Here is a 22,928-nt window from a genome sequence, read left to right as displayed (position 1 = left end):
CCTCCCCCTCAGACACAACAGAGCCGATGGAAATAACTGAAGGACGAGACGGCTTTAGCTCGTCGTGTGTCCGACCTGCGTTGAAGTGCGGCGACATTTAAACGGCAAAACTGCCACCGGCATCTCGTCTTTGAGTTATTTCCGACGGGCGACTCCGACTAAAGTCTCACGCTTTTCATTTGTTTTCACATCTTCAATTTGCACGAACGATGAATCATTTTATTTTGTGTCCATTTTTTTTATTTATTACTTCTTGTACTTTGGTCAAAACTAAGTGGTGAGCAAGCAAAATCATTGTCAATGAAATAAAGAACTGTCAGTGAACGAGTCGTCTTCATTGTAGGGTTCAAAACACAAAGCGCTCGTTAATTATGGAAGCCCACATGAGTACAAATGGAGATGTTAACCCTACTTCATGGATTTGGCACATCTCATAAGGTTAAACTTACATTCTGCTCCATTTAAAAAAATAACTGTTCACATTTGTGTTGCAGAAATGTCTCTAACTTCTAAGCCTCAGAGCTTTTTCCACCTGCCTCTCGATGTCTTTGAACACTTCTGGGTCCTCGATTGTTGGAGTGATCTGAGGGGGGGGGGGGGGGAGAAGTGTAATGAAGACTTCCACTGGCAAAGTAACACGAAGCTAATTGAAGGATCAGCAAAGTTTAATTGTGTTTATTTAAAAGAGAGTTGCGTCACACCTTGTAAGGCTTGCCGTTGACCAGGTTGGCTAAAGCGGAGCGAGGGATCTTTCCAGAACGCGTCTTCGGCAATCCTCGAACAAAAAGCACCTTCTTAAAGGCGGCCACGGGTCCGACGGTGTCCCTCACCAGCTTCACCATCTCGCCTATGATCTCCTCTTCGTTTTTCTGCACGCCTGAGACACGGAGCACAAGATGCACGTTTTAATTTGAGTTAAGGTCTTTGTTTTGTGGGCCGTCGTGAAGGTAAAAGAAGATGTTTGTGTGATATTACTTCAGTTACTGCCTCACTATATATAATATTATACATCTGTCATGCCTCACCATTCTTGAGTACACACAGGGCCAAGGGAACGACACCCTTCAGAGAGTCCTCGAGACCCACCACAGCACAGTCTCCCACTGCAGGGTGCCGCAGCACTGACTGCAAAACACACACACGCGCACGATAATACCACAGAAGAAGAGTTGGGGGGAAAACCTTCAGGTCACCTCCTCTGTAGCCGTTCTCCTACCTCCTCCAATGCTCCAGCTGACAGCCTGTGGCCTGCCACGTTGATGACATCATCAGACCGGGACATGATGTAGAGGAAGCCTTCCTCATCCACAAACCCTGCATCCATGGTGTCATAGTAACCCTGGGGGTGGGACAGAGAGGGACAACAGTTATGCTTTTGTTTTGGAGAGACGGAGGTTTGTTTATAATAATTACGTTGTTATAAAATGTACATTGTCACTTGTAATATTAAGACTTTAGTACGTTTCATATACATAAACGATTCTCTAAGTCCTTCCCAAAACTGGAATCATTGAGTTGAATTTAATTTGTACAAAAGATGCACAACATAAGTTATTGCATTTTAAACCATTATCTTGTTGTAGTCCTTAATTAAAGTACAGAACGTCCGACTCAATCTGAATTATGAGGGCTCATTATGGAAGAAGCTGCTCTGTGATGAAACATCTCAACACCAGGGGGCGACCTCTCAACACATAATGATCACGACATTAATAATCCAGCGTCGTCGTCGTCACAGAAGAAATAGAAACAGAACTTAAAACTAAATCAAATCAGACGGCTGAACAAATTATTCCATGTCCAATAAACATCTAAATGATGAAGAAATGATGGAATATCTTACTGGGAACTTAGTGAAGTAGGTCTCCTTGAACAGATCGTGGTTCTGCCACAGTGACAGCGCTGCACCAGGGGGCAAAGGTAGTCTGAAGGGGGGGGGGGGAAGGATTTTAAAATGAGGTCAGTTACAATACTTTTGCTTTAAGTCTGCAAAACAAGCAACAAATAAAGTCACACTTAGTATGTTAAAACAACTCTGTTACATTCAAGGAGCATTAAGAGCTCAGATTGTGCCCAATAACATCAGGGATAACTAACACACACACACACACACACACACACACACACACACACACACACACACACACACACACACACACACACACACACAGGCTTTGTTTATCCAGGGACTACCACTAATTCCCCTTCTTGACCAAGATGATCCCATTTCCCAAGTTTGAACCCTAAACATGCCTCTGCATAGATTAATTTCCCGTCCGGGAGAATATTCAATCGCAACCCGAAAGAAAGAAACTAATGTACGAGTCTGTCACACTGCTGAGAGCTGCCCCGAGCACCAAGGCATTTAATTGACATTAAAAACACATTGCTTAGAAGCCACGACACAGAACAACAAGCTCACTCTGTAAATATGAAGTACAGCTCTGCGTGTCTCTGTATGCACAGCACGGGGAAGTCCCCCGTGTTGGCACTGAGTGAATACCAGCAGTTACCAAGAACAGGGAAATGGAGTTGGAGAGTGATAACAGAAAGGTAGCAGGCTGGAAGATAAGGCAGCACAAAGGGCTAAGGGTTGACAGCTGGAGCGTTTGATCAAGTCCACTTTGCAACAGGCAGCTCTGTAACACGAACAGACGTGCACGTTTCCCTCTCCAGCCCCGGCAACAGATGGCAGTGAGGTTCAGACATTATTATTATTATTAAGATGGACGACTGAAAGATTGAAGTTTAAATGTAATTACAGCATTGATGTCACAATAGAGAAAAGGTGACGCAGTGACTGAGTCGCTCACTCAGGCTGTGAACATGATCGCTCCCGCTTACCTCACCACAATATTTCCCAGGGTTCTCGGCTTCACAGCCTGCATGTCATCATCGATCACTGTGACTAGTGGAAAGGGAAGAGCACGTAATTCATATTCAGAGGTGGTGTATCATCCCGCTGGCACACTGGAGGAGCAGAAATGTTAAATTCTCTGCAGGGAATGACGAGCAGTTGCTAATATTCATATGTGTTTGTAAATCAATGCAGCAATGACATTAAAATAATGACCAGACAGGGAAATGAAGTGTGTAGGATGTGGGCTGCACAGTTGAGACTCTTACCATTGTAACCTGGAACAGGTTTGCCAGCCTGACCTGCAGGTGGCGTGAGTGAGTTCCCCAGACCAATACATGAGGAGGTGATGGCTGAGCCCGTTTCTGATGAGAGAGACACACAGAAAGAGACGGATGAAGACTCACATCTGTGTGGGGGACCTTTAAAGCTTTAGTCAAAGCGCTGGATCTGTGGAGTAAAGCAAAGTGTGTTCTAATGGCGGGTACTGTGTGCTTGTGGGCTGCATTGCTTCTGTGAGCAGCTTTAACCTACATCATGCAAAACTATGACCGCTCCTATGGGCTGTGTGTCAGACCCGGTGTGGCCCACCTGGAGCACGAATAAGAGAAGCCCCCTCCAGCTCAGTGAGCACATTATATCCAACAATCACGCAGTTTGAAAACGCTGTCTGACGAAATATGATGCGTGTTTCTCGCCGTAATAAATCCAAAAACAAAGACGCAGCTGAATGCTTCCATCTGTCTGTCATGTTTTCCTTATTCCCCCCCCCCCCCGAGCGTAGAGTTTTACTGCAGCTGATGTCTCAACTAACATGCACACAACAGGTGACAGGCAACACAATGATTTCCATCATCTCTCTACTACACGTTCACACACACACACACACACACACACACACACACACACACACACACACACACACACACACTACGGTACATCTGGCTGTTTGCTTGCGTCTGAAGGTGCGTGCACCGAGGGGAGATATTAATCTTAAAGACAGGACGGAGAGCTTCCTCGGCTGTTTATTAAACATTGGATACATTTGACATTGCAGAAACCAGCTGTTGACACTAATACAGGTAAACAAACAGCAGCTGAATGACCTCATGTGCTGTCATCTCTTCTTCGCCAACATGCAAATTAACGCACACGCTGTTTCCACACAGGAAATCAGATCAGCTGCTCTATACGGCGTTCCTGTGACGTGTTGTGCTTGAGTTATTGTGGTCATGAGTGTCTTGGCATTTTATCCTGTTAATATGCAAATTCATGCAGCAAGGTGCATCAGATCAGTTATTGCATGGGGCAAGGGGGGGGGGGGGGCTGAGTGCAGAAGCGACTTGTCTTATGAGAGGGCAAAGGCCACTGGCAAAACATTCAAGCTAGCAGGCCTGTAATGCAAACGACAGCTCAGTCGATACAATGGTGATGTGCTAAAAATGTATCTTAAGACTCCTTATACAACTTTTGCAAACCCTGCGTTGTCTACTACTGGCTGGTTGCTGGTGCTTGAGGAGGGGAGTAAGTTATCAAATGAAGAGAGGGTAGAGGGGGGAGGGGGGGCAACCACATACGCCTCATTCATCAGTGGCAGGTTAGCCACTCCCCTGCAGGGTTCAAAGCCCGTCACAGAGGCAGCATTCAGCACCAATGATAAAAGAAAGGATTTCTTTGTCCCGCCCCCCCCTGGTCAGAGAGCAGCGTCACGAGATGACAGACTAATCGTGTGCCCTTTGCTTCCCCCCCCCCCCCCCTCAAGGAACACGCTACTCCTCGCACTGCAACCTTTATGGTCATCGTATACTTTAAAAATGGAACGAGGAATGACAAAGCACAAAGTCAGCGTCGACACTTTTGGATTGGTGGAAGTCTTTTGTGCCGAATACAAAAAGTGATACGATGTATGGATAATCAAACGGCGTCATAATCAACTTCTAACGAAGCCAACATTGGGCCGAACAACACATCCGTCCGAGCCTGAAGGTCTGAGCTTTAGAAGCTCCACTGAATTGCACGTCGATTAGGACCCGACGCGGCCGCTGAACCGTGTCAGCGCGAGTGCAGTGTTTAAACCTGGCTGTTTACAGGAGCTGGCGGCGATTCAGGTCCGAGTCGAGTAAATTCAAAACCCAAATGAAAAAAAAAGACAATATAATTGGACCTTGACATTTTACAAGGCATTTACAGTGCGGGGAGACGGGGAGACGGGGAGACGGGGAGCTGGCTGTCGACATCGAAGCATTACAAAAGCAAAGCGATCGCAAAGAAAGATTCCCCTCAAACATTTGCCCTTCACATTTACATGGGAGATGGTAAACTGACACGAGCACATGTCAGTTTCTAAAGGCCGACTCGTACGCTTCCCTCCTCAGCCCACAACAGGAAGACATGATAGATAACACAGCAGTTGATGTCCATCTACATTCCTCCGCCCTGTGGCTCAGAGACCATTCAAACATTTCGCTGACCTTGAAACACTTCTTACAGTCTGGCGTTTGAATTCATTTCCATAAATCGGACATTATTGATGTAGAAATATGAGTATTGACGCCGTTAACGCCACGATCTGCCCCCAAAATGTGTCTATTTAAAAAGAAAACTTCAAGATGATAACAGACAAAATACTTCAACTGCTACTATTCTGGTCACATTGTGCAGAGGAGATTAAATATGCTGGATGAGAAAGGACGACCGCACAGGCAGAGGCAGGTGAGTGAACGCTAGTGGGGAATGAGAAGGAGGGAAAACATCGTCTGTGGCACACACACACACACACACACACACACACGCTGACTGACTGGGGGTGTGAGTCTTTGGCACACACACAGACACAGACACACACCTTGGTATCAGTCTTCCTCTGCTCCCATGTTCCTCGACTCCCGTCTCTGTTTTATTCCTTGCTTTTGTTCCTTTGCCTCTGTGCACAAACAAATCAATCTTCCTCTTCAGGTGTTGGAGATGAGCTCGGCCAGTGAGAGGCATTTCGAGTGTGATGAATGGGTTGTGGGAGGGGAGGGAGGGGGGGGGGGGGGGGGAAGGGTTCGTCGGAGGGTATGTGGGCAATACTGTGGCGCCTTTTGAGCTGAGAAGGTGCTATCGAGACAGCCGTGCTCATTAGTAGTAGCTTGGGGGGGGGGGGGAACTGCTGCTCAGGAAAAACAAAGATGGCTCTGATCCTGCACCATATTCTCTGCAACTGCTCAAGCATGTAACTTCTGTGTATAAACAGATGAAATAAATGTCCACACACACACACACACACACACACACACACACACACACACACACACACACACACACACACACACACACACACAGGAGTGCGGAGAGATTCTGGTTTTTTCTAAGAACTATATTTGACAGCATAGTTTGCAACTTTTCTTAAATGTAAAATCTCATTGAGTGTTCATTATACACCGTGCATGTAGGGTTATTACAGAGAGTCCACTTTCTAGCCACGGGGGGGGGGGGGGGGGAGCTTTCTGTACATCATACATATGCACAGCGGTGTCGCGGTTCGTCCTGGTGACGTGTGGTTGCTGGAGTAACTCAGTTAGGAGTTAAACAAGATAGGCGACCCCAGGGTCATTTGAAGAGACGGGGAGAGAGAATAAATCCTCGTCTTCTCCGTTGTGCGAGTGTCAGAGAGAGGGAAACACTATGAAACATTTAAGTAGGAAGTCATAAATAATACTTTGGCAGCACACTACAGGATTGCAGGTCGTCAAACCTTTAAGACAACATGACGTTTTCTTATTTCCCCCGTCTTTTCTCATTTGGGTCCAAGATTGAGTGACGAGCAAATCTCACTACAAACCCGGTGGGATTAGTTCTGCTCGGAGTCGGTGTTCGACAAAACAAGTTAAACGGCTCAGACTAAGACGGCCGTTGGAAGTGTGCTGAGGAGCCAAACAAGAGGATAAAGACAAGTGAAAGAAGAACAGACAAAGTAAAACATGTGGGGGCAAGGAGAGAAGGTTTGGTGATGCCACCCACACAAGATGAGCAATCATGTATAACACACACACACACACACACACACGCTCTCCCATTTACAACTCGGACTCTTCAAGGGACCATTGTATTCCATCAGCTAAAAACATTGCCTCCCTTATCGCTCCTCAGCCGGCTCGCCTCCTTCGCTCAGAGCTAAGTTTATGCATACAAATTCACTACTTAACTTGCTAATGAAAGACTCCGGCTTGTGCCTTGGAAAACCTCCGCATGCAAATAACATAATGGCTTGGAATGAATGCAAGACGGATTCCCAGGTTAGAGAGCCGATGACAGCGGCACCCGGTAAACAACGAGGTGACGCAAACGTGGCACCTCGGCGCTCGAAAATGTAATTACAGGAGCCGCGACATCTGCGCTTACAGTCTCTGCGGCGCCGTAATGACACCAAGTGAGCAGCTTTGAACTGCTGTTGAACGATATGAGACACAAAGCCAAGCCCGTGCGTCTCCCCACAGATGGGGAAACAAGAGCACGAGGGTGACATGACTCAGGCATTCACCGTGTTCTCGTTTGGGACAGAGTACCAAGACGGTGAAACGTTTGTTTATATAGTTAAGGCAGCAACTGTACACTGAAGGTGTTGTGCTCAAACGAAAGGGCGTCCAAATGTTTCCCTGGGAAGGCCAATAACTAAGTAAAAAATGCTTTGGGAAGGGTTTCTACAAGATGTTGTGCAAGTATTGAACTATTTCATGCAAAACAGCGTCGTCCCGTCAATGCACCACCTATTTCTCGTAACACAGTAACAACCACTGAGAAGCTAATTATGCTACACATCCTCCTGTAGATTAGGCTATACGCAGATTTATGGGGGGAATATTCCCGTTGAGCTGGTGGGTTTCAGGCTAAGATGTGTCATTAACCCCCGGGTCAGCGTACTGATGTCCACAGTGTGTGCCGAGTTAGTGCATGATAGGCTGTTAAAGCCTCGATTCTTCTTCTTCAGCGAGAGAACGCTTTTTTCCAAAGCTGTAAAACTGCCCGACAGACTCTCCTGAGGCTCGGACATTTACAGGGCGAGGATGATGTGTGGGAAACGATCCTGTGCCAGAACAGCAATTCTGCAATTTATTTGACGAGACAGGTGGTTTGTGGAGATCCAGTTTACTTTCTTCTCATGGTAATTATGTTCTGTTTATAAGGACATCTGCTGTCAGTCTGAGAGAGTCAGAGAAACACAGACAAACACCGAGAGACCTACAACTCTACTGTAAGTCCATCCGCCAGCACTCACTGGTGAGGCAGCCAAACCCTGCCAACTGGAAACACACATTTGTTGCCAGGCAACACCAGTGACATCAGCAACCTTCATCATCAACCCTCTGCCAATGGCACTTGGCTCTTAAAATAGCGCACAGATTATTATCAGTCTTCAAAATGGCAGACATTTTCTCATATGCACATAAGGGGACGTGAGCTGGGCCGGCTGCAGGTGACTCAAGGGTGACAGACGCATGTCGGGCTTGGGTGGGACGGGGGGGGTGGGACGGGGGGGGGTAAACAGATGTTGCTCATTTATGTGTGCAAGTCTGTGTGCATGTGAAAGAAGCATATTAAAAACACAAGTAATTAAGTGAAAGAAGTGAAACTAAGCAGTGTGGCGTCATATCTGGGCTGATGAATCAGCATTTCAGGTGATAGTGGGAGGCTGAGAAATGATCGAGTCGGCTGCACATGGGAATAACGAGCACACCAATCACTTCCACTCTGTATCAGAAAACGAATCTCGCCTGCACCAGCCAAGCGTTCCAGTGAGTGAAAACTAATCAACGAGCTAAATTGGGCAAATTAGTCAAATTCTCAGCCCTGAGCTCGTTAGCACAATCAAATATTTCCAGCAAAGAATGTGTAAATGTGGCGTTGACGCGCCGACAAAGAAATGTCTGACAAATACAATACCACTTGGCGTGATACAAAACCATTTGTCTCTGGAAATGTGTTCTGCAGAAATCTAAGCCTGCAGGCAATATTGTTTTTCACATCCAAGGACCCGAGACGAGCTTCAACCTGTGACCTCCCCTCTCTCTGCTGTACTCGGGCTGCCTCTCGCCCCGGCTCCATCGTGGCAAACCGCCAATGCGTCAGCTGACTTTCTTTCATTTATCCAACCGGGGCTTTGTGCAGCTCTAAGAAGAGCGACTGCCGCCGGCTCTTTGAGTGATGCGACTGTTGATACACAGTTGGCTGCAAGGTAAGGAGAGTCTCCAGGGGATGGGGAAATGATGCCGAGACGCTTTTATAATCTTTTTTTTTTTTTTTTAAGCGGTTTGCGCCTGGCAACAGCTGATGAACTGTTTCCAGTGTAGGCAGATGATGTCAGAGATAATGAATTAGATTATGCATCTTCTAACAGGAGCTGGAAAAACACACAGCCGTATATTTACTATGTCGATCAACAGATCCAGGTACGTTGCGAGGCTGGTACCAGAACCCGAAAGGAAAACGTTGTGTTACTCTCTTCCTGTCATCGCTCATGGCGCCTGTTCTCTCACCATCGATTGCGCCTTTTGGCTGCTGAATATTGCATCGCAGGATTACAAGCATGCAGCAGGAAAGATTTATGAGCCACTGCACCGGTGATTGATTTTGTTCAATTCTTGTTTTTTTTGCAGGTGAGGTACAAGAAGAAGGACAGCTCTATCAATATTTATACATGAAATGTGTGAGAGATGGACTTTAAAAGTCTATCGCAAGTTTGAGAAATGCGATGATTCGGAGTTGGAAACAAACTTTGCTTTTCAGGTGTTCTGACTATAATGAGTTTCTCGAGGAGTAAACCAGCCATGAATGTTAAACTGCTTTCCATTGACAAAGTTGAAGCTCTTCCCGTAGAGGGGAAGATGAAGGAGACAGTGTTGAAAGTTGCTTGATGGATGCCTCGTCTCCAGAGAGAGAGAGAGCTGAACAATGCATAGTGACACTCCCAACAGGGGGACTCATGAACTCAGTACAGTCAGAAGGAAACTGTGCACACACACACACACACACACACACACACACACACACACACACACACACACACACACACCAGTGTTTCCCCTGGCTGACTGCTTCGGGGCGGCGGACTTTTTTGTTGGAAGAATGAATCAATATAAAAGTAGGTCACCCATATTTGTAGTTCTGGGAAAACATAAATAATTAATAATCAGGCTTATAGGAATACTTGCATTAATTGTTGCTTTTACTCTCTTCTGGGAAATTGCTGCAACAAAGTGGAAGTTGTTCCTTCTGTAACTTAAGGTAGACATGAGAAAGATGTAATGTACATGGCGGAGTGTCTTTCATCCAAGCGTTTGAAGTCAAACTGCCTCAGACACGCAAAGAGAAAGCAGGGAAGACGAGGAGTTACCCACTCTACAGAGTAAAAAGTGGAGAACACATTTGGATTGCAGCGCTGCAGCCAGTTATTGAGTTCAGCAGGGGGGGGGGAATCCAATGGGATTTACACATCGAGACAGAAATCAAGAGGTCGGCAGAAGTTTTCTCCAAACTCAGTAAATCACCTGGCTAGGTTAGCCTCAAAGTGTGACAGGATTGTGTCCGGGTGGGTGTGTGAGGGAGAGAAAGGGACGAACGTTCGTTCAAGTCGAATGAAATGTTATATCGCAAGCGCCGCCGCTACAGAGAGAAAGACGGGAATCAGCCGCTCTGTTCAGCACAAAGTTCTGCACTGCCATGATCTAAGATGGAGGTACAGGTAAAGAGTGTATTATGCAATGTGTTATACATACAACAGAGTAAACAACTAAATCACACAGCGCCAAGAGGCTTGCAAATGACATCATCTTGTGTTTGCATCGGTGCCTGCTCTAAACCCTTCGACTCCCACACTGCCAATATAAGCAGTAAATGCTCATCCAAAAGCCTTAATAAAAGATCAGTGTCTGGGTATTTAAACTGAGCATAAAAACACCACACGGGGAGGGAATTCACTGCCATTATTGCACTTTGGTAAATTGATTTTCACTTTATGGAGGCACCTTCAGAGCACAAACCCACAGTTTACAAAGCAGTGTCCCAATTCAAGGGCTGGATGGTCCTCACTCAGGACACACAGACCGAATTCAGACTACTAAACGGAGCAAACATTGGAGTTTATCAACGGCTTTCCTTGAATACATCTGGAAGACTTTTTGCTTTGTGTACAGTAGGGTTATCAATTCAAACCCAAGAGCCTGAATTGATTAATTACATTTCTGCATTATTACAATATTGAGCTCTTCACACTCACATTGAGCCTGGACAACACCAATCAGACCGAGTGGGCTAATCTGCGCTCGGATCAGAGAGCGCTGTCTGTACAAACTCAAGGTCGATGGCTTTCCAACGGTCCAACAACAGTATTGATCCCATATTTAACACAGAGATGTCGTCTTGTCCGGCATCGATCCTCCGTTCTTGCAGGCAGGATATATTACTAAACAAAGAGACACACAAGTGTGGCCTTTCGCTGTCGCTGGCACATTTATCATAGTCCGCGATTACTTGGGGAGGACAACAATCAAACGGAGGTGGCGATGAGCGGGGGGGGAACGACATTAGCATGATGGCATGCTGCCTGGATTCAAGCCTTACAACCAAGAGGCCAACACGATCCTACCCATCCAGACCCACAACAGAATCGGTTGATTGTGAGGTGAAGAGAAACTTTCTAGGCAACTGGAAAGTCGCCCATCCTTGTCTGATTGTACGACCACTGGACTGTGAGTTAAGGGGCATGACCTAGCAAGCATTTAAAATGGTGATCGTGACTCCTCGGTGAGCCTGACATTAATCTTAAATGCACTGGTGCAATGTGGCACTGGGATATTGACTGTGTTAATGGGGTTTTTTAAAGAGTAGTCAGATATAAATGAAAGCCCTTCTGCACAAAGACTGATTAACCACAAATTAGTGTCATTTTGTTGAAGTGAAAATCGACAGTATTCACACAGCGTTGGTTAAATCCGGTTGTATGTATTTCAGACTCTCAGTTAGGACTGAGACAGTCAACACTCATTATCAATAAAGCACGCTTCAGTGAGGAAGCCATTACTGTTTCCACTCCCGGACTGACAAGGTACCCGTGATTGTTTTCTTTCCTTTATCTCTTTGCTAAGCAAACAACTTAGTTCTCACACAGCCAGTCACTCAGCGTCCCATAGGAGTGCAAAGTCAATTAAACATTAGTGAGCTCAATGAAAGGCAATGCCAATCAAAACACCTGATTTAATAGCAGCCCAGGAATGTGACCGGTTGAAGTAATGCATTCTGGGAGTTTTCCCACCCGTCTACGGCAGACTTTGAGGTGAGCACTACTGGATGCTAATCAATAATATATAGTAAAGAAGTTGCACACTCGGGGAAAGTTCAGTGGCGATGACGCCGTTGCATTTTATTCTCATTTTAAATTGGTGAATGTTTCCCCCCCCCCCACCCCCTCTCTAAAATGATCTCCTGTGATTTCAGCCATCTGCCCCGTCTGCACATCGCCCCATCTCATTTGAATTGCGATTGAAACAACTTGTGCAAATGACGACGTGTCACTTTGTGCGAGAATCGTTCTCAAAGAAGCTTAGAAAATCAAACATTGGGGTCTTTAACTTCCTAATTATCCTCGGTAAAAGGGGTCCAATCCCCAGGTCCACAATACAAAACATAGAAGGGATTAATCAATGAGGGAAGTGTGATAAAATGTGCTTTATAAAGACAGCATGCATTCGAGGGAATAGTGATTTCCTGGAGTTATGTCTCTTCTCAAGGCCAAGTTAATGTCAATGGGCTAATAAAATACAGCAAAGACCACATTTATAGTCCTTTCACACTGATAAGCTTAAAACGAGTCTTAAAGACTGAATTAAATTAAAACATTGCATATAGTTCCTGCTAATAAAGTACTCAAGGTCCTTGAAATGCTTTCTCAGTATCTATATCATAAGTACTTCAAGTTTGATGGTAAAGTGCTTCTCAACCTACTAGACCGTCGTAATTAATTGGCAGCTTCACACAAAGCACATGGTCGGGGGGTGAATGCCTGAACAGTTTTAACTTCCACCACTAGGGATCATGTGACATTCAAGTCCATGAACTGCACACACTGTGTGCTTTGTAGGCCTGGCTTATGTGACGCTTTATACCAACGAGACAAAAGAGGAAGGAGAGCAGAACATAAAGTCATAGAGTCAGTCAATCTGCGGTTTCCTGTTGGGCTTTGAGCTGAAGGGAAAGTGTATGGAATCAGAAAAGACAGTTGCACTATATATTTATATCAAAACGCTTCCCGGTGCAGCTTTAACTACAGGCCACCAACAAGGTAAAACTTCATTGTCGGCTCTTTGTCTCGGCTTTCTGATCTTTAGAAAGTAGAAACCTTCCTACCGGTCTGCCACCAGTGATCCAGGACAGGAACCCCAAAGCTCTTCTTTGCCCATTCGAGCGTCTCCACATCACAACGCTCTCCAGCCAGAAATAATGACCGCAACCTGCAAGGACACAGAGTACATCTGTCAATCACCTTGAGGAAACATGACACGTGGATCTTTTCAATGGCAAATGGTGATTTTCCACATGCTGGATGTGACTAAATTTCCCTTCGAGGAACATGTTGTTGGACCACGACCAGTTTGCCTTCCAGGCGCACTACTTCACTTTCCATGTGATCAGCTGTGACTGAGGCATCCTTTCCCACTGCCTCCGACAATGTCAAGCAGATAGTTCTCGCCACCTTTGCTGACTAAAGGATCTTTGAGAACTGCCTGTGATGGTTTGCCTCCTCGCAGTGACACGTATCAGGACCGTAGAGGGTGAATCAGCGTTTGTGTTGAGTCAATGCTCTTTCTCCCTCTATATGAGCTCTCAGTCAGTACTGATGTGACCCTGAATCATGGGAGTACCCAGAGGCCACAAACTCTTGCAAGAACTTCTGCATCCGTCACAATTCTCCCTCCCTTTTCTTTCCTCCTAGTTTGGATAAGTGCTACTCCCTGGCTTCATGAAACCCTCCCTCTGTGCCCTACAAGTGACCCAAAACACTGCAGTTTCTATCTTCATTTCTCCCACATCATTCTCTCCAGAAGCCCCTCTTGATGGCTGCCCATGGCTGCTCATATCTAATTCACAACACTTGCTCGTTGCTCACTACAAAGCCGAGGAGAGACGTGTAACCTCCCTATAAGTCCAGGCCACGGTGTGCTAGACATGCTAGTCCCGTCGCTCGCTTTCCCCACTGCTGGTCATCTCATCGCTCTGAACTCTCCGCCACGGCGAAATGACTTTCAAACTCCAATCAAACTTGAAGTCACATTCCATCTTCAGTAACAGGCAAAAAAAAAAACAATTTCATCATGTCAATCTCCCCCCCCCCCCACTGAATCGTACTTCTGTTTCGCTCCCAGGATTATATTCTATATCTTTTTTCAAGCAGTACTTTCAAATCGTGATTGTTCTTTGCTCTCTGTGTTTGTCTGCGATTGTAAAACACAGGCTATAAAAATGTGTGATTTCATGTTAGTAAGCTGAAGAACATGATAAATATTCATATATATATATATATATATATATATATATTGTTTATCATCAACCCAGATGTTGAAGCCCTGGGGGGGCTTCAGTCAGGCGACAATGTTGAGGCTAAATGTTTGTTTGATACGTTTTCATGAGTTATGATTGTTTAAATATCTTTTAATTTGTATAAAGATTAAAGAGAACATGGCAAGTGTTCATCATATATCTAACATTAATAACAATTTCTAACAGGATTATTCAAAAGTAATGACTAAAATCAACACATAGCTTCCATTTGATTAATAAAGTGCACCTTTATTATACTGCTACTTATATCGTATAGAATGTGGACGTTGTATTTGTGTACTCTAAAAGGACAAAGCTTTAAACTCGATCAAATCGCGGAGCATAATGAAACCTCTGAATTAACAACGCACCATCAGATGGATCGTGCCCTGCAGGAACATGTGGATTACAAGATGCATTGACGCACTGCTCCTGACCTTATGTTCCTGCTAAACCAAAGACCATTCAGATTCTCTGTGCTTTATTAATGTTTTCTGAAAAGTTTGGAGGATTCACAAGGACACCGTGACCTCAGAAATGGTGGCGGGAGGGTGATGGTTTGGCTGCTGCCCAAACTCAGGGAGTCAGTCGACAAAGAAAATCTCTTTAGAGAATCAAGGACAATATGCGAAACATTAAAGACGGTGATGTGCAAGTTATTTCAGATTTTAAAACTACATAGCATAAAGAGACACTTTTTTATTTTCATGGCTCAACAGCTTGTTTCCATCTTTAGATTTGGATTTCACTGCACAGGAACATAATTACCTACAATTATGGTCTCTCAACGATAACACAGGTTAACCAATAACAACTATTTCTATGCTAGTTTGTAAAGACAAGGCCAGACTAATCTCTACAGTCTGAGGCCAATAAAGTAGAAAGCGTCGGTGGTCAGGGTGATCCACGTGACATTTAATCTCCTAAACTAGTGGTGTGAACCCAGAATATGTGTGTGTGTGTGTGTGTGTCCTATTGTGTTCGTTAAGGCTGCAATTGTGCGATATGGAAATAAATCTGCAACATTGGCTATGACAAGATATTTTGTTGAATGTAAAATGTAATCTGGAAAGCAAATATTCAGTGTATGTCTAAGGCTTTTATTGTGAAAGGGAGATCGCAACCCAGAGGCGGGCGGAATCGGGTGTCATTATTCTACAGCCATTACATTGTGTAATCAATATTTACTTCATAATTGATAAGTTAAAGCAAATATGTTCTCTATTGCCCCTTTTAAAAAAGGCAATCAAGTTGCAGACGTCACCAGCTTTAACACCACCGACGTTTACTGTGCACCAAAAAGCTCATTTACGTGCAGTCGTGCCATTTGTCGCTTGTTTACGACCGAGGCTCTCAGCATTGAGTTGGTTGAGCATTGAGCGCTCCTGACAGAGTGTCTGCCCCTTCTGTCATGCTACATTTATGCAGAGCGCTGCTGCCTTCACAATTTTAGACAGCCCTCCTGCAGCCAAACTCCCATTGTCGTTCTCACTCTGAGGTTTGACAAGTAATACGGCACCAGCACGTTGATGAGGGTCCAGTGCTGTTACAGTAGGGCGAGCTCTGGAGGGAGTGAACGTCTCACAATATCAATACACTGCACAGCGTATTTGAGCTGTATCAAATTATGCTTTAAGTCCTCTCTATCAACACACTTTTAATTAAAAGCAGCATTATTGGTATCGACATGTCCGTCCATGTGTTAGAGGAAGTGGCCAAATGCATAGAGTAGAACACACATTGTCAGCAACCTCCACGACACACAGCATTTAAATACCACGATATTATTACAGAGGCCATTCTGAGGTTCAAAGTGCCACATTTTATAGGCAGAAAACCTGTTTTTGGAAGTGTGAAATGGAAAGAACATATCATATGTGAGCGAGTTAAAGCCTAAGACATTGAGCTGCGCTGCGCTAAAATGAAATCGTGTTTTATTGCTTCCTTTGTAATGCTGCCTCTGTGTCATAGTGACATGTTGTGTTCAGGGACGAAGGGGAAATGCAGTAATCTTTCACCAACCCGCCTCCTCCAAGGGGAAACGACACATTAAGATTAAGAAAGTCAACACAGGAGCAGTCTATGTGCTATGTATTCAGCACAGCAAACGACCGAAGATCGTCACATTCAGCACACAATGCCACGTGTTACTGAATGATTCACCGGGGCCAGAGTTCACCTGCACTCAGAATTGCTTTACGATTGTGTGCTTAGAGGCATTTTCAGACTGCTGAAGAGAACGAAAGTGGTGAATTGACACCACAACACCTTAATGTCCAAGTTTTGAATTCGCATTTCACTCTCTGTGGCCAAATTGATGCCACAAGAAAACAGTTTGTTTTCAAAGACCTTTACCTTAAGAGAGAGACAGCAGCCGGAGAAACAAGCGCACGCTGTGTGATTTAATACAGGTGAGCTGCGGTGACTTCGCCGTCGCCATCCGTCCTGATTAACACTCAAGTGAGGTGAACTGAAGGGTACGGACGGTGAGCAATGGAGGTGGGGGAGGGCTGTGCATCAACAGATGGCCAGAGACTAACGAGAGGCTGGACAGGCCTTCATAGCCCGTGGTAACAGTTCCAGAGTCGCTTTACTCGCATTAAAGCAGCAAATCTTCACCTTAGAGAAGCTGCAACCAATCTGGCGTTTAAAGATGAATTAGTATCGGTGATCAGGATTGTGTGCGATTCATTCAACTGCTACAATATAGAAGCTTCACCGAGTGCTTCATGTGTTAGAAGGAGAGTCGCCGTCTACCTGGACAGGGGGTATTTCTTCCCAAGTGCAACGTCGGGGTCCTGCTGGCGAATGGCTCGGATGGCGGTGGGCGCCGTGAACATGGACGACGCTCCGTGTTCAGAAAGGACGCGGAAGAACGCCCCGGGGTCCGGAGTCCCCACAGGCTTACCCTGTGAGACAGACAGACACAGCAACAGCAGCTTAGTTCACAAACATGTGAATACCGTGTATTGATTAGAGCAAAGACACAAGGGTGGCAGCATCACGCCTGAAGAGAGGCCGTCTGTCGGCACACGAGCCCCGACAGACGACAACTGTGTCCGCAGTCAAACATTGATTTAAAGAAGGCAGATTCATTCACAGTTCTGCTTCCTACAGGTGAGGGCACACATCCCTCTAATACCCATCCACATAATAAGACGCCTGCAGAGACTCCACTCACAGAGCAAAGCCGAATGACCTGTAGTAATGGGATGCATCAATATCTAATGGATGTTTAGAAACACACAGTCATGCACAAGATGTTGCATGAAGAGCTTGTGTATTCCTTTACCATTCCTCTTTATGAGAGGTGAGGTAGCTGCATGTAAATATTCTTCACATTTCCCCGTTCCCTCCGACGTTTTAGAAGATCATCGTGCCGAACAAGACGCGTAAGTATCGTAAACTTTAGAATTTATTCATCCATTATTCCAACATTTTGATGGAGAGATCGAGAGCGATGCATAATCATTACCAAGACAATAATTAGCATCGCCTACCCGGAGTGTTGGCTTACAAAAATACTCCATCCCTGCAAGCACTCGATTTAAATAATTCTTCCGCACCACTGCAAAAAGACTGAAGTCAATACAGTCGTCTGTGAAACATAATATTCTTTCAACAAATGTATTCTGCAAGCTGAAATGTCTTTTGTGTGCATAAAGCACAAACTGCACAGGCAGGTGGCACGTTCACTGGCATTAGTAAAGTCCCAGAAACTGGAGTCGTTAACCAAATATGGACGCATTAGGTGCAGATACCAAAGTGACATTCAAACCTAAAGTTGTAAAGCTCAGGCTCGGTTGCCAGTTTGTGGTATTTCTTGTTCACAATACTGCTGGTGTGAGTGTTGGATGTTAGCAGGGACTACAGGGACATACCTCATAGAGAATGGTGCTGTTACCATGGAGCAGAGGCCCATAGCAGATGTAGGAATGACCAACCACCCAGCCCAGGTCTGACGCCGCCCACCAAACCTGCAACAGGTTCAGAAAAGATTCAAATAACAACTTAATAAGTGGCGGTAAGTCAATTAACACTTTTGCACCTTCAAACGCTGAAAACAATACAACACTTGCGGCACTTGAAGGCACTATAAATGTAAATCAAACTACTTCCATAAAGATTACATGATTCAGAGCGATCTATCTCTTTGCTGACGACATGCCGTGTTCTTAAACATGGCTCTAACTTACATCTCCAGGACTGAGTCCATAAATATTCGACATGGTCCATTTCAGCATCGCAGCGTAGCCTGCGGTGTCCCGCACAACACCCTGCGGGGGGGGGGGGACAAGATAAGACAAACATCAGACTGGTGACAGGTATTGCACTAGGTGTTTCATTATCAATCACAACACAGCCGCTGAGCCGCGCCGTAGTGAAAGAGATGTTATTAAATGGCTGCTCCTCAAACTGACTTTCATTATGTGCTGTATAGATATTTTTGAGCAAATTAGTCCTCAAGTCCTCCTGAGATTCTTTTCAAAGATAAGGGCTGCCTACAGCAACAACTGAGAGTCTCAGTCACTCACAGAGTGGCAATAATAACACTATTACACTCAAGAACTAGCCAGCAGGTGGATATTATATATCATCTGTTGGTCAAAGACAAAATGATGCGATTTGAAAGTCGCTGGGGTTTTTTTTTTTCCCATTTTCAAAATGCCTGCAGGCAATTCCTCCTGCACTTGAGCTCCGGCTCCTGCTGTGGAAACGCTCCGTCTTGTTTTTGTCACGGCGATGGCGTTTGGATTGGCCCTGGATTGTTTTGCACACTCAAAAAGATGTGTGACAGAAGTGACAGCGTGCAGACAAACAGGGCCAACCGTAAAAACCTCAAACTGCTCTACGTGGGAACGTATGTTTACGTCACGGACCTTTGGTGTTCCAGTGGTCCCGGACGTGTAGAGGACGTAGAGAGGGTGGTTGGAGGGAACAGGAACGCAGTCATGCGGCCGAGCTGTGGCCATCTCCTCCTCCCAGTCCAGACTCAACTCCGGGATCGTTGATACTGTTTCCTAAAAGAAAAAAGTACTCGTTTTGGTAACAACTGAAACTGCTCTATAGCTTCAAGTGTCCATAATATATCTCCAGGCGTTCATACTAGTTATTGATCAAGTCCATTGACTCCGGTGGACTTGTGAAATATATATATATGTATTACATGTTTAAATTCTGTTCTAACTCCCATCAGTCTTTATAATCTCTTGTAGTCCCCCAACAGAGGTCATTTCAGGTCAGAGTTAATGCCCCTTACATCCCTCGTTGCTGACATACGCCTCACTTCAAATGTCTTTGAGCCTTTTATTAACATTTAAATCTTCCCAAGAGGCTAAAGAAAAGTCTGGGCCATTTCTCTCTTTGATTCTCAGAGATAGAGCGCGAGACTATTTCATCATTCAATATCTCCCAGACTCTTGAGGCAGAGGACAGACGAGCCCGTATAACCTCCAGCTGGCAGAACTGCTCTCTTTACTCAAAGCCAAAATGTGGCTGATTTCACAACGCTTTCATGTTGGGCGCCATGTTCACAGAACCACCTCTCGCTGGCTGAATGCAGTAATTGATAAAGCAGCCGCAACCGCCTTCAAAGTGGTGCTTCTCGTCATTTTAAGGGGATTAAGAGTTTCCTGTGAAAATCATTTCCCCTGAATTCACTGCTAATAGACCCATATCCAACATGTAGATCTTCCAAAAGAAGATCATTCAGTGATAGAGAACATCAAAACTGCTTATGACAGGCGGCAACCTCCAAAAATACTACTATTTTAAATGATTAAATCCTTTCTTATAAGTTAAAAACCTAGCCTTGCGTCAGGTTTACATATGGATATGCAAAAAGTTCTGATGCATAGAGCCAGCTGCTTTGGAAACAACAGCACACATGAAGCGTTGTGATGCTTTGTGCTTCTTACCATGTTAGGCCTGTTGTAGATGAGGACTTTAGAGGGCCTGTGAGAGCTCAGCTCCAGGGCCTTCTCCACCAGAGGGATGTACTCGACTCTTCTGCCCGGCTCGATGCCAAATGAAGCCGTAACAATCATCTTGGGCTGAGAAACACAGATTAGGTGATTGTGTTGAAATGTAAAGAATGTACAGCATGTTTCTACATCTATATTAGATCTAATGATCCTTCATCTGCCTTGAAAATGTGTTTTGCTGCATTTTTAACAGGGTATTAGTGGTACGAGTCTGTTGCCATGCTCACACAGCTGGACCGGAGAGCGCTAATATAGCTATAACACAGCACTCTCAACTCAGAACATCATTTTCTGAAACAATCTCAAAATGTCAGATTAGTCCATGAATTATATCATTGCCTTGTAAAAAACCTCAGTGCGGATGTTATCGACATCTTTCCCTATTGTTTGACTGCGAGATGAAAAGTCCAGCCAAGCACTTTCCACTGCTGATGATTCATTTTGAGCTCACAACAAACAGAGAAGCCTCAGGCAACTCTGGCTTTGAGAGCTTCACATGTTTTGCAGGGTGAACGGTGCACATTACTAAAAGCACATAAAAAAAATGGCAATTGGAAAGTTATTACTTGCAGCCGTGTTATTGGCCCCGCTTCACATCGGCCTGTACTCAGTTTTTTTAATGAGAGGTCAAAGGTACTGGAGAGTGACATTGAATTAATAAAAAAAATCATATAGTCTTGTTGCCGTGGCTCAAGAGAAGATAAATCTCAACCACAAGGTGAATACCAAGGTTTTCCTCACCTTGGCGTGATCGATGCGGACAGAAAGCTCTTTGGAAGCGAAGCCGCCAAAGATGAGGCTGTGCGGGGCACCGATCCGTGCACAGGCCAACATGGTGAACATGGCCTGCGGGACCATGGGCATGTAGATGACGACCAGATCTCCTTTCCCTACACCGTTCTTCACCAGCACTCCTGCTAACCTGGACACCTGGATGAGGACACAGCAGACAATGAAGGGAACTGAATATCAACATTGTCTTTAATTGAACAGTATCTGACAATTCTTCTCTATTAAATTAAATCAAATTAAGAGTTTGGGGCAAAGGCCAGTAAAAAGCACATTTTGATTATAGTACATGCACTTGAGTCTAGATTGAACTGAAGCATCAGCCCAAGTGTCAATCCATTTAATAATGCAAAATTGTAATTTGCTGTCGTCCATGCTAATGTTGGCCCACGGGAAACTTCACCAACCGTGTTAGTTATAGGATGGACAATGTATTTATTGTCATTGCAACACAAACAGACAAAAAGCAACGACTCCAGCTCTATAGGCTGTTCATTTCTGTGACTTCTGCCTCTAATCCTACTTGTTACCTGGTCCTGAAGTTCCCTGAAAGTGACGATCCGTTTAGTTCCAGTCACTGGGCTGTCATAAATGATGGCTGGCTGCTCTCCGCGGCCGCTCTCTACATGACGATCCACAGCATTGTAGCACATGTTCAACTTCCCTCCGACAAACCTGACAAGAGACAAAAACAACAACGTTTAAAAATAAAATACAAACTAAATGTACAGTTTTTATATAGGCCTACATATTTTAGGTGAACAAATATATCATATTTCTAACAAAAAAAATGTAATACATTTATTGCTTTATCTACAAACAATTTCGCAATCCCCCCTGCAGTACCTCCACGGACCCTCTGGGGGTCGCGGACCTTCTGTTGATAACCTATGATTTAGACTATAAATGTGATTATGTGTTATTATTATTATTAATAAACTGGTAGCTTTTCAGGGTCATACATACATTCCTGTTTGAAACACTGTTCTTGATGCAGATAAGCATGCTTCCTTCTCTTTCTGTATGCATGTTGCATGCTTTAAAGCTGGGATGTTCGCTCGCCACGTTGAAACCTACCAGTCTGGAACCGCTGGATCCTCAACGTGCAAAGTTTTGCTCCACGGCTCAAACCAGTCAATATCCTGTCCCACCTCAGCCCAGAAGGTCTCAGGGTTGTCCCTCGCTGAGACGAAGGCTCGGCTGTACGTCGTGTCGGATGCATAGTTTCTGCAGCACTTCAGGGAGAAATACTGCGTGTTGTTTGCAGATGCACGTGAGCCTGCTGCTCTAAAGCCACGTTGTTGTTGTTGTTGTGCTGCAGAAACTTCGGTCCACAGTTTCCTCCAGAGTGTCCCCTTGCGCTGCACAGAGGCAAAGTGATTCAGGAGCAGGAATGGCTTGTTTTGGAAGTGCATTGCTGCTGTAGTTATTTAAAAAAAAAGAAGAAGCGAACTTTTAAGTGTGTCGCTTGCTTCCGGTGTTTTCCTGCAAGGTGATGGACCAGTTTGAATTCAACTCAGCGACGTCATCTGGGGCCACATAAAGGGAGAGAAGCCTCCTGCAGAAGTCCTTACACTAGCCTCAAGGAATGCGAACTATGAACTGGATGTAATTGATGCAGGAGGAGCTTTGAGCAATAATCTACACTGGTGCACATACACTGGAGTGCAAATGTAAATTGTACTTATTTTTTTTGTCAAATTCCGTTTTTAAACCCTACATAACCC

At 44.9% G+C, this 22,928-nt stretch overlaps 1 protein-coding gene across 1 annotated transcript; it reads right to left on the bottom strand.

The window, feature by feature from the left end:
* Positions 1-317: 317 nt before the first annotated feature.
* Positions 318-22,831, bottom strand: acss3 (acyl-CoA synthetase short chain family member 3). Its single transcript, XM_029461696.1, has 16 exons — positions 22,279-22,831; positions 21,732-21,876; positions 21,154-21,342; positions 20,347-20,481; positions 19,309-19,449; positions 18,625-18,705; positions 18,310-18,405; positions 17,186-17,337; positions 13,238-13,341; positions 3,127-3,222; positions 2,845-2,908; positions 1,844-1,925; positions 1,217-1,339; positions 1,026-1,125; positions 702-877; positions 318-583 (listed from the first exon to the last, which is right to left on the bottom strand). The coding sequence occupies exons 1-16, from the start codon at positions 22,614-22,616 to the stop codon at positions 503-505; spliced, it is 2,103 nt and encodes a 700-aa protein (XP_029317556.1). The 5' UTR covers positions 22,617-22,831; the 3' UTR covers positions 318-502.
* Positions 22,832-22,928: the final 97 nt, after the last annotated feature.

This window comes from Cottoperca gobio, chromosome 23 (genome assembly GCF_900634415.1).
Source record: "Cottoperca gobio chromosome 23, fCotGob3.1, whole genome shotgun sequence".
NCBI classification, from domain to species: Eukaryota; Metazoa; Chordata; class Actinopteri; order Perciformes; family Bovichtidae; genus Cottoperca; species Cottoperca gobio.
The sequence above is the reverse complement of the archived record's forward strand: the minus strand, read 5'-3'. Positions and strand labels throughout refer to the sequence as shown.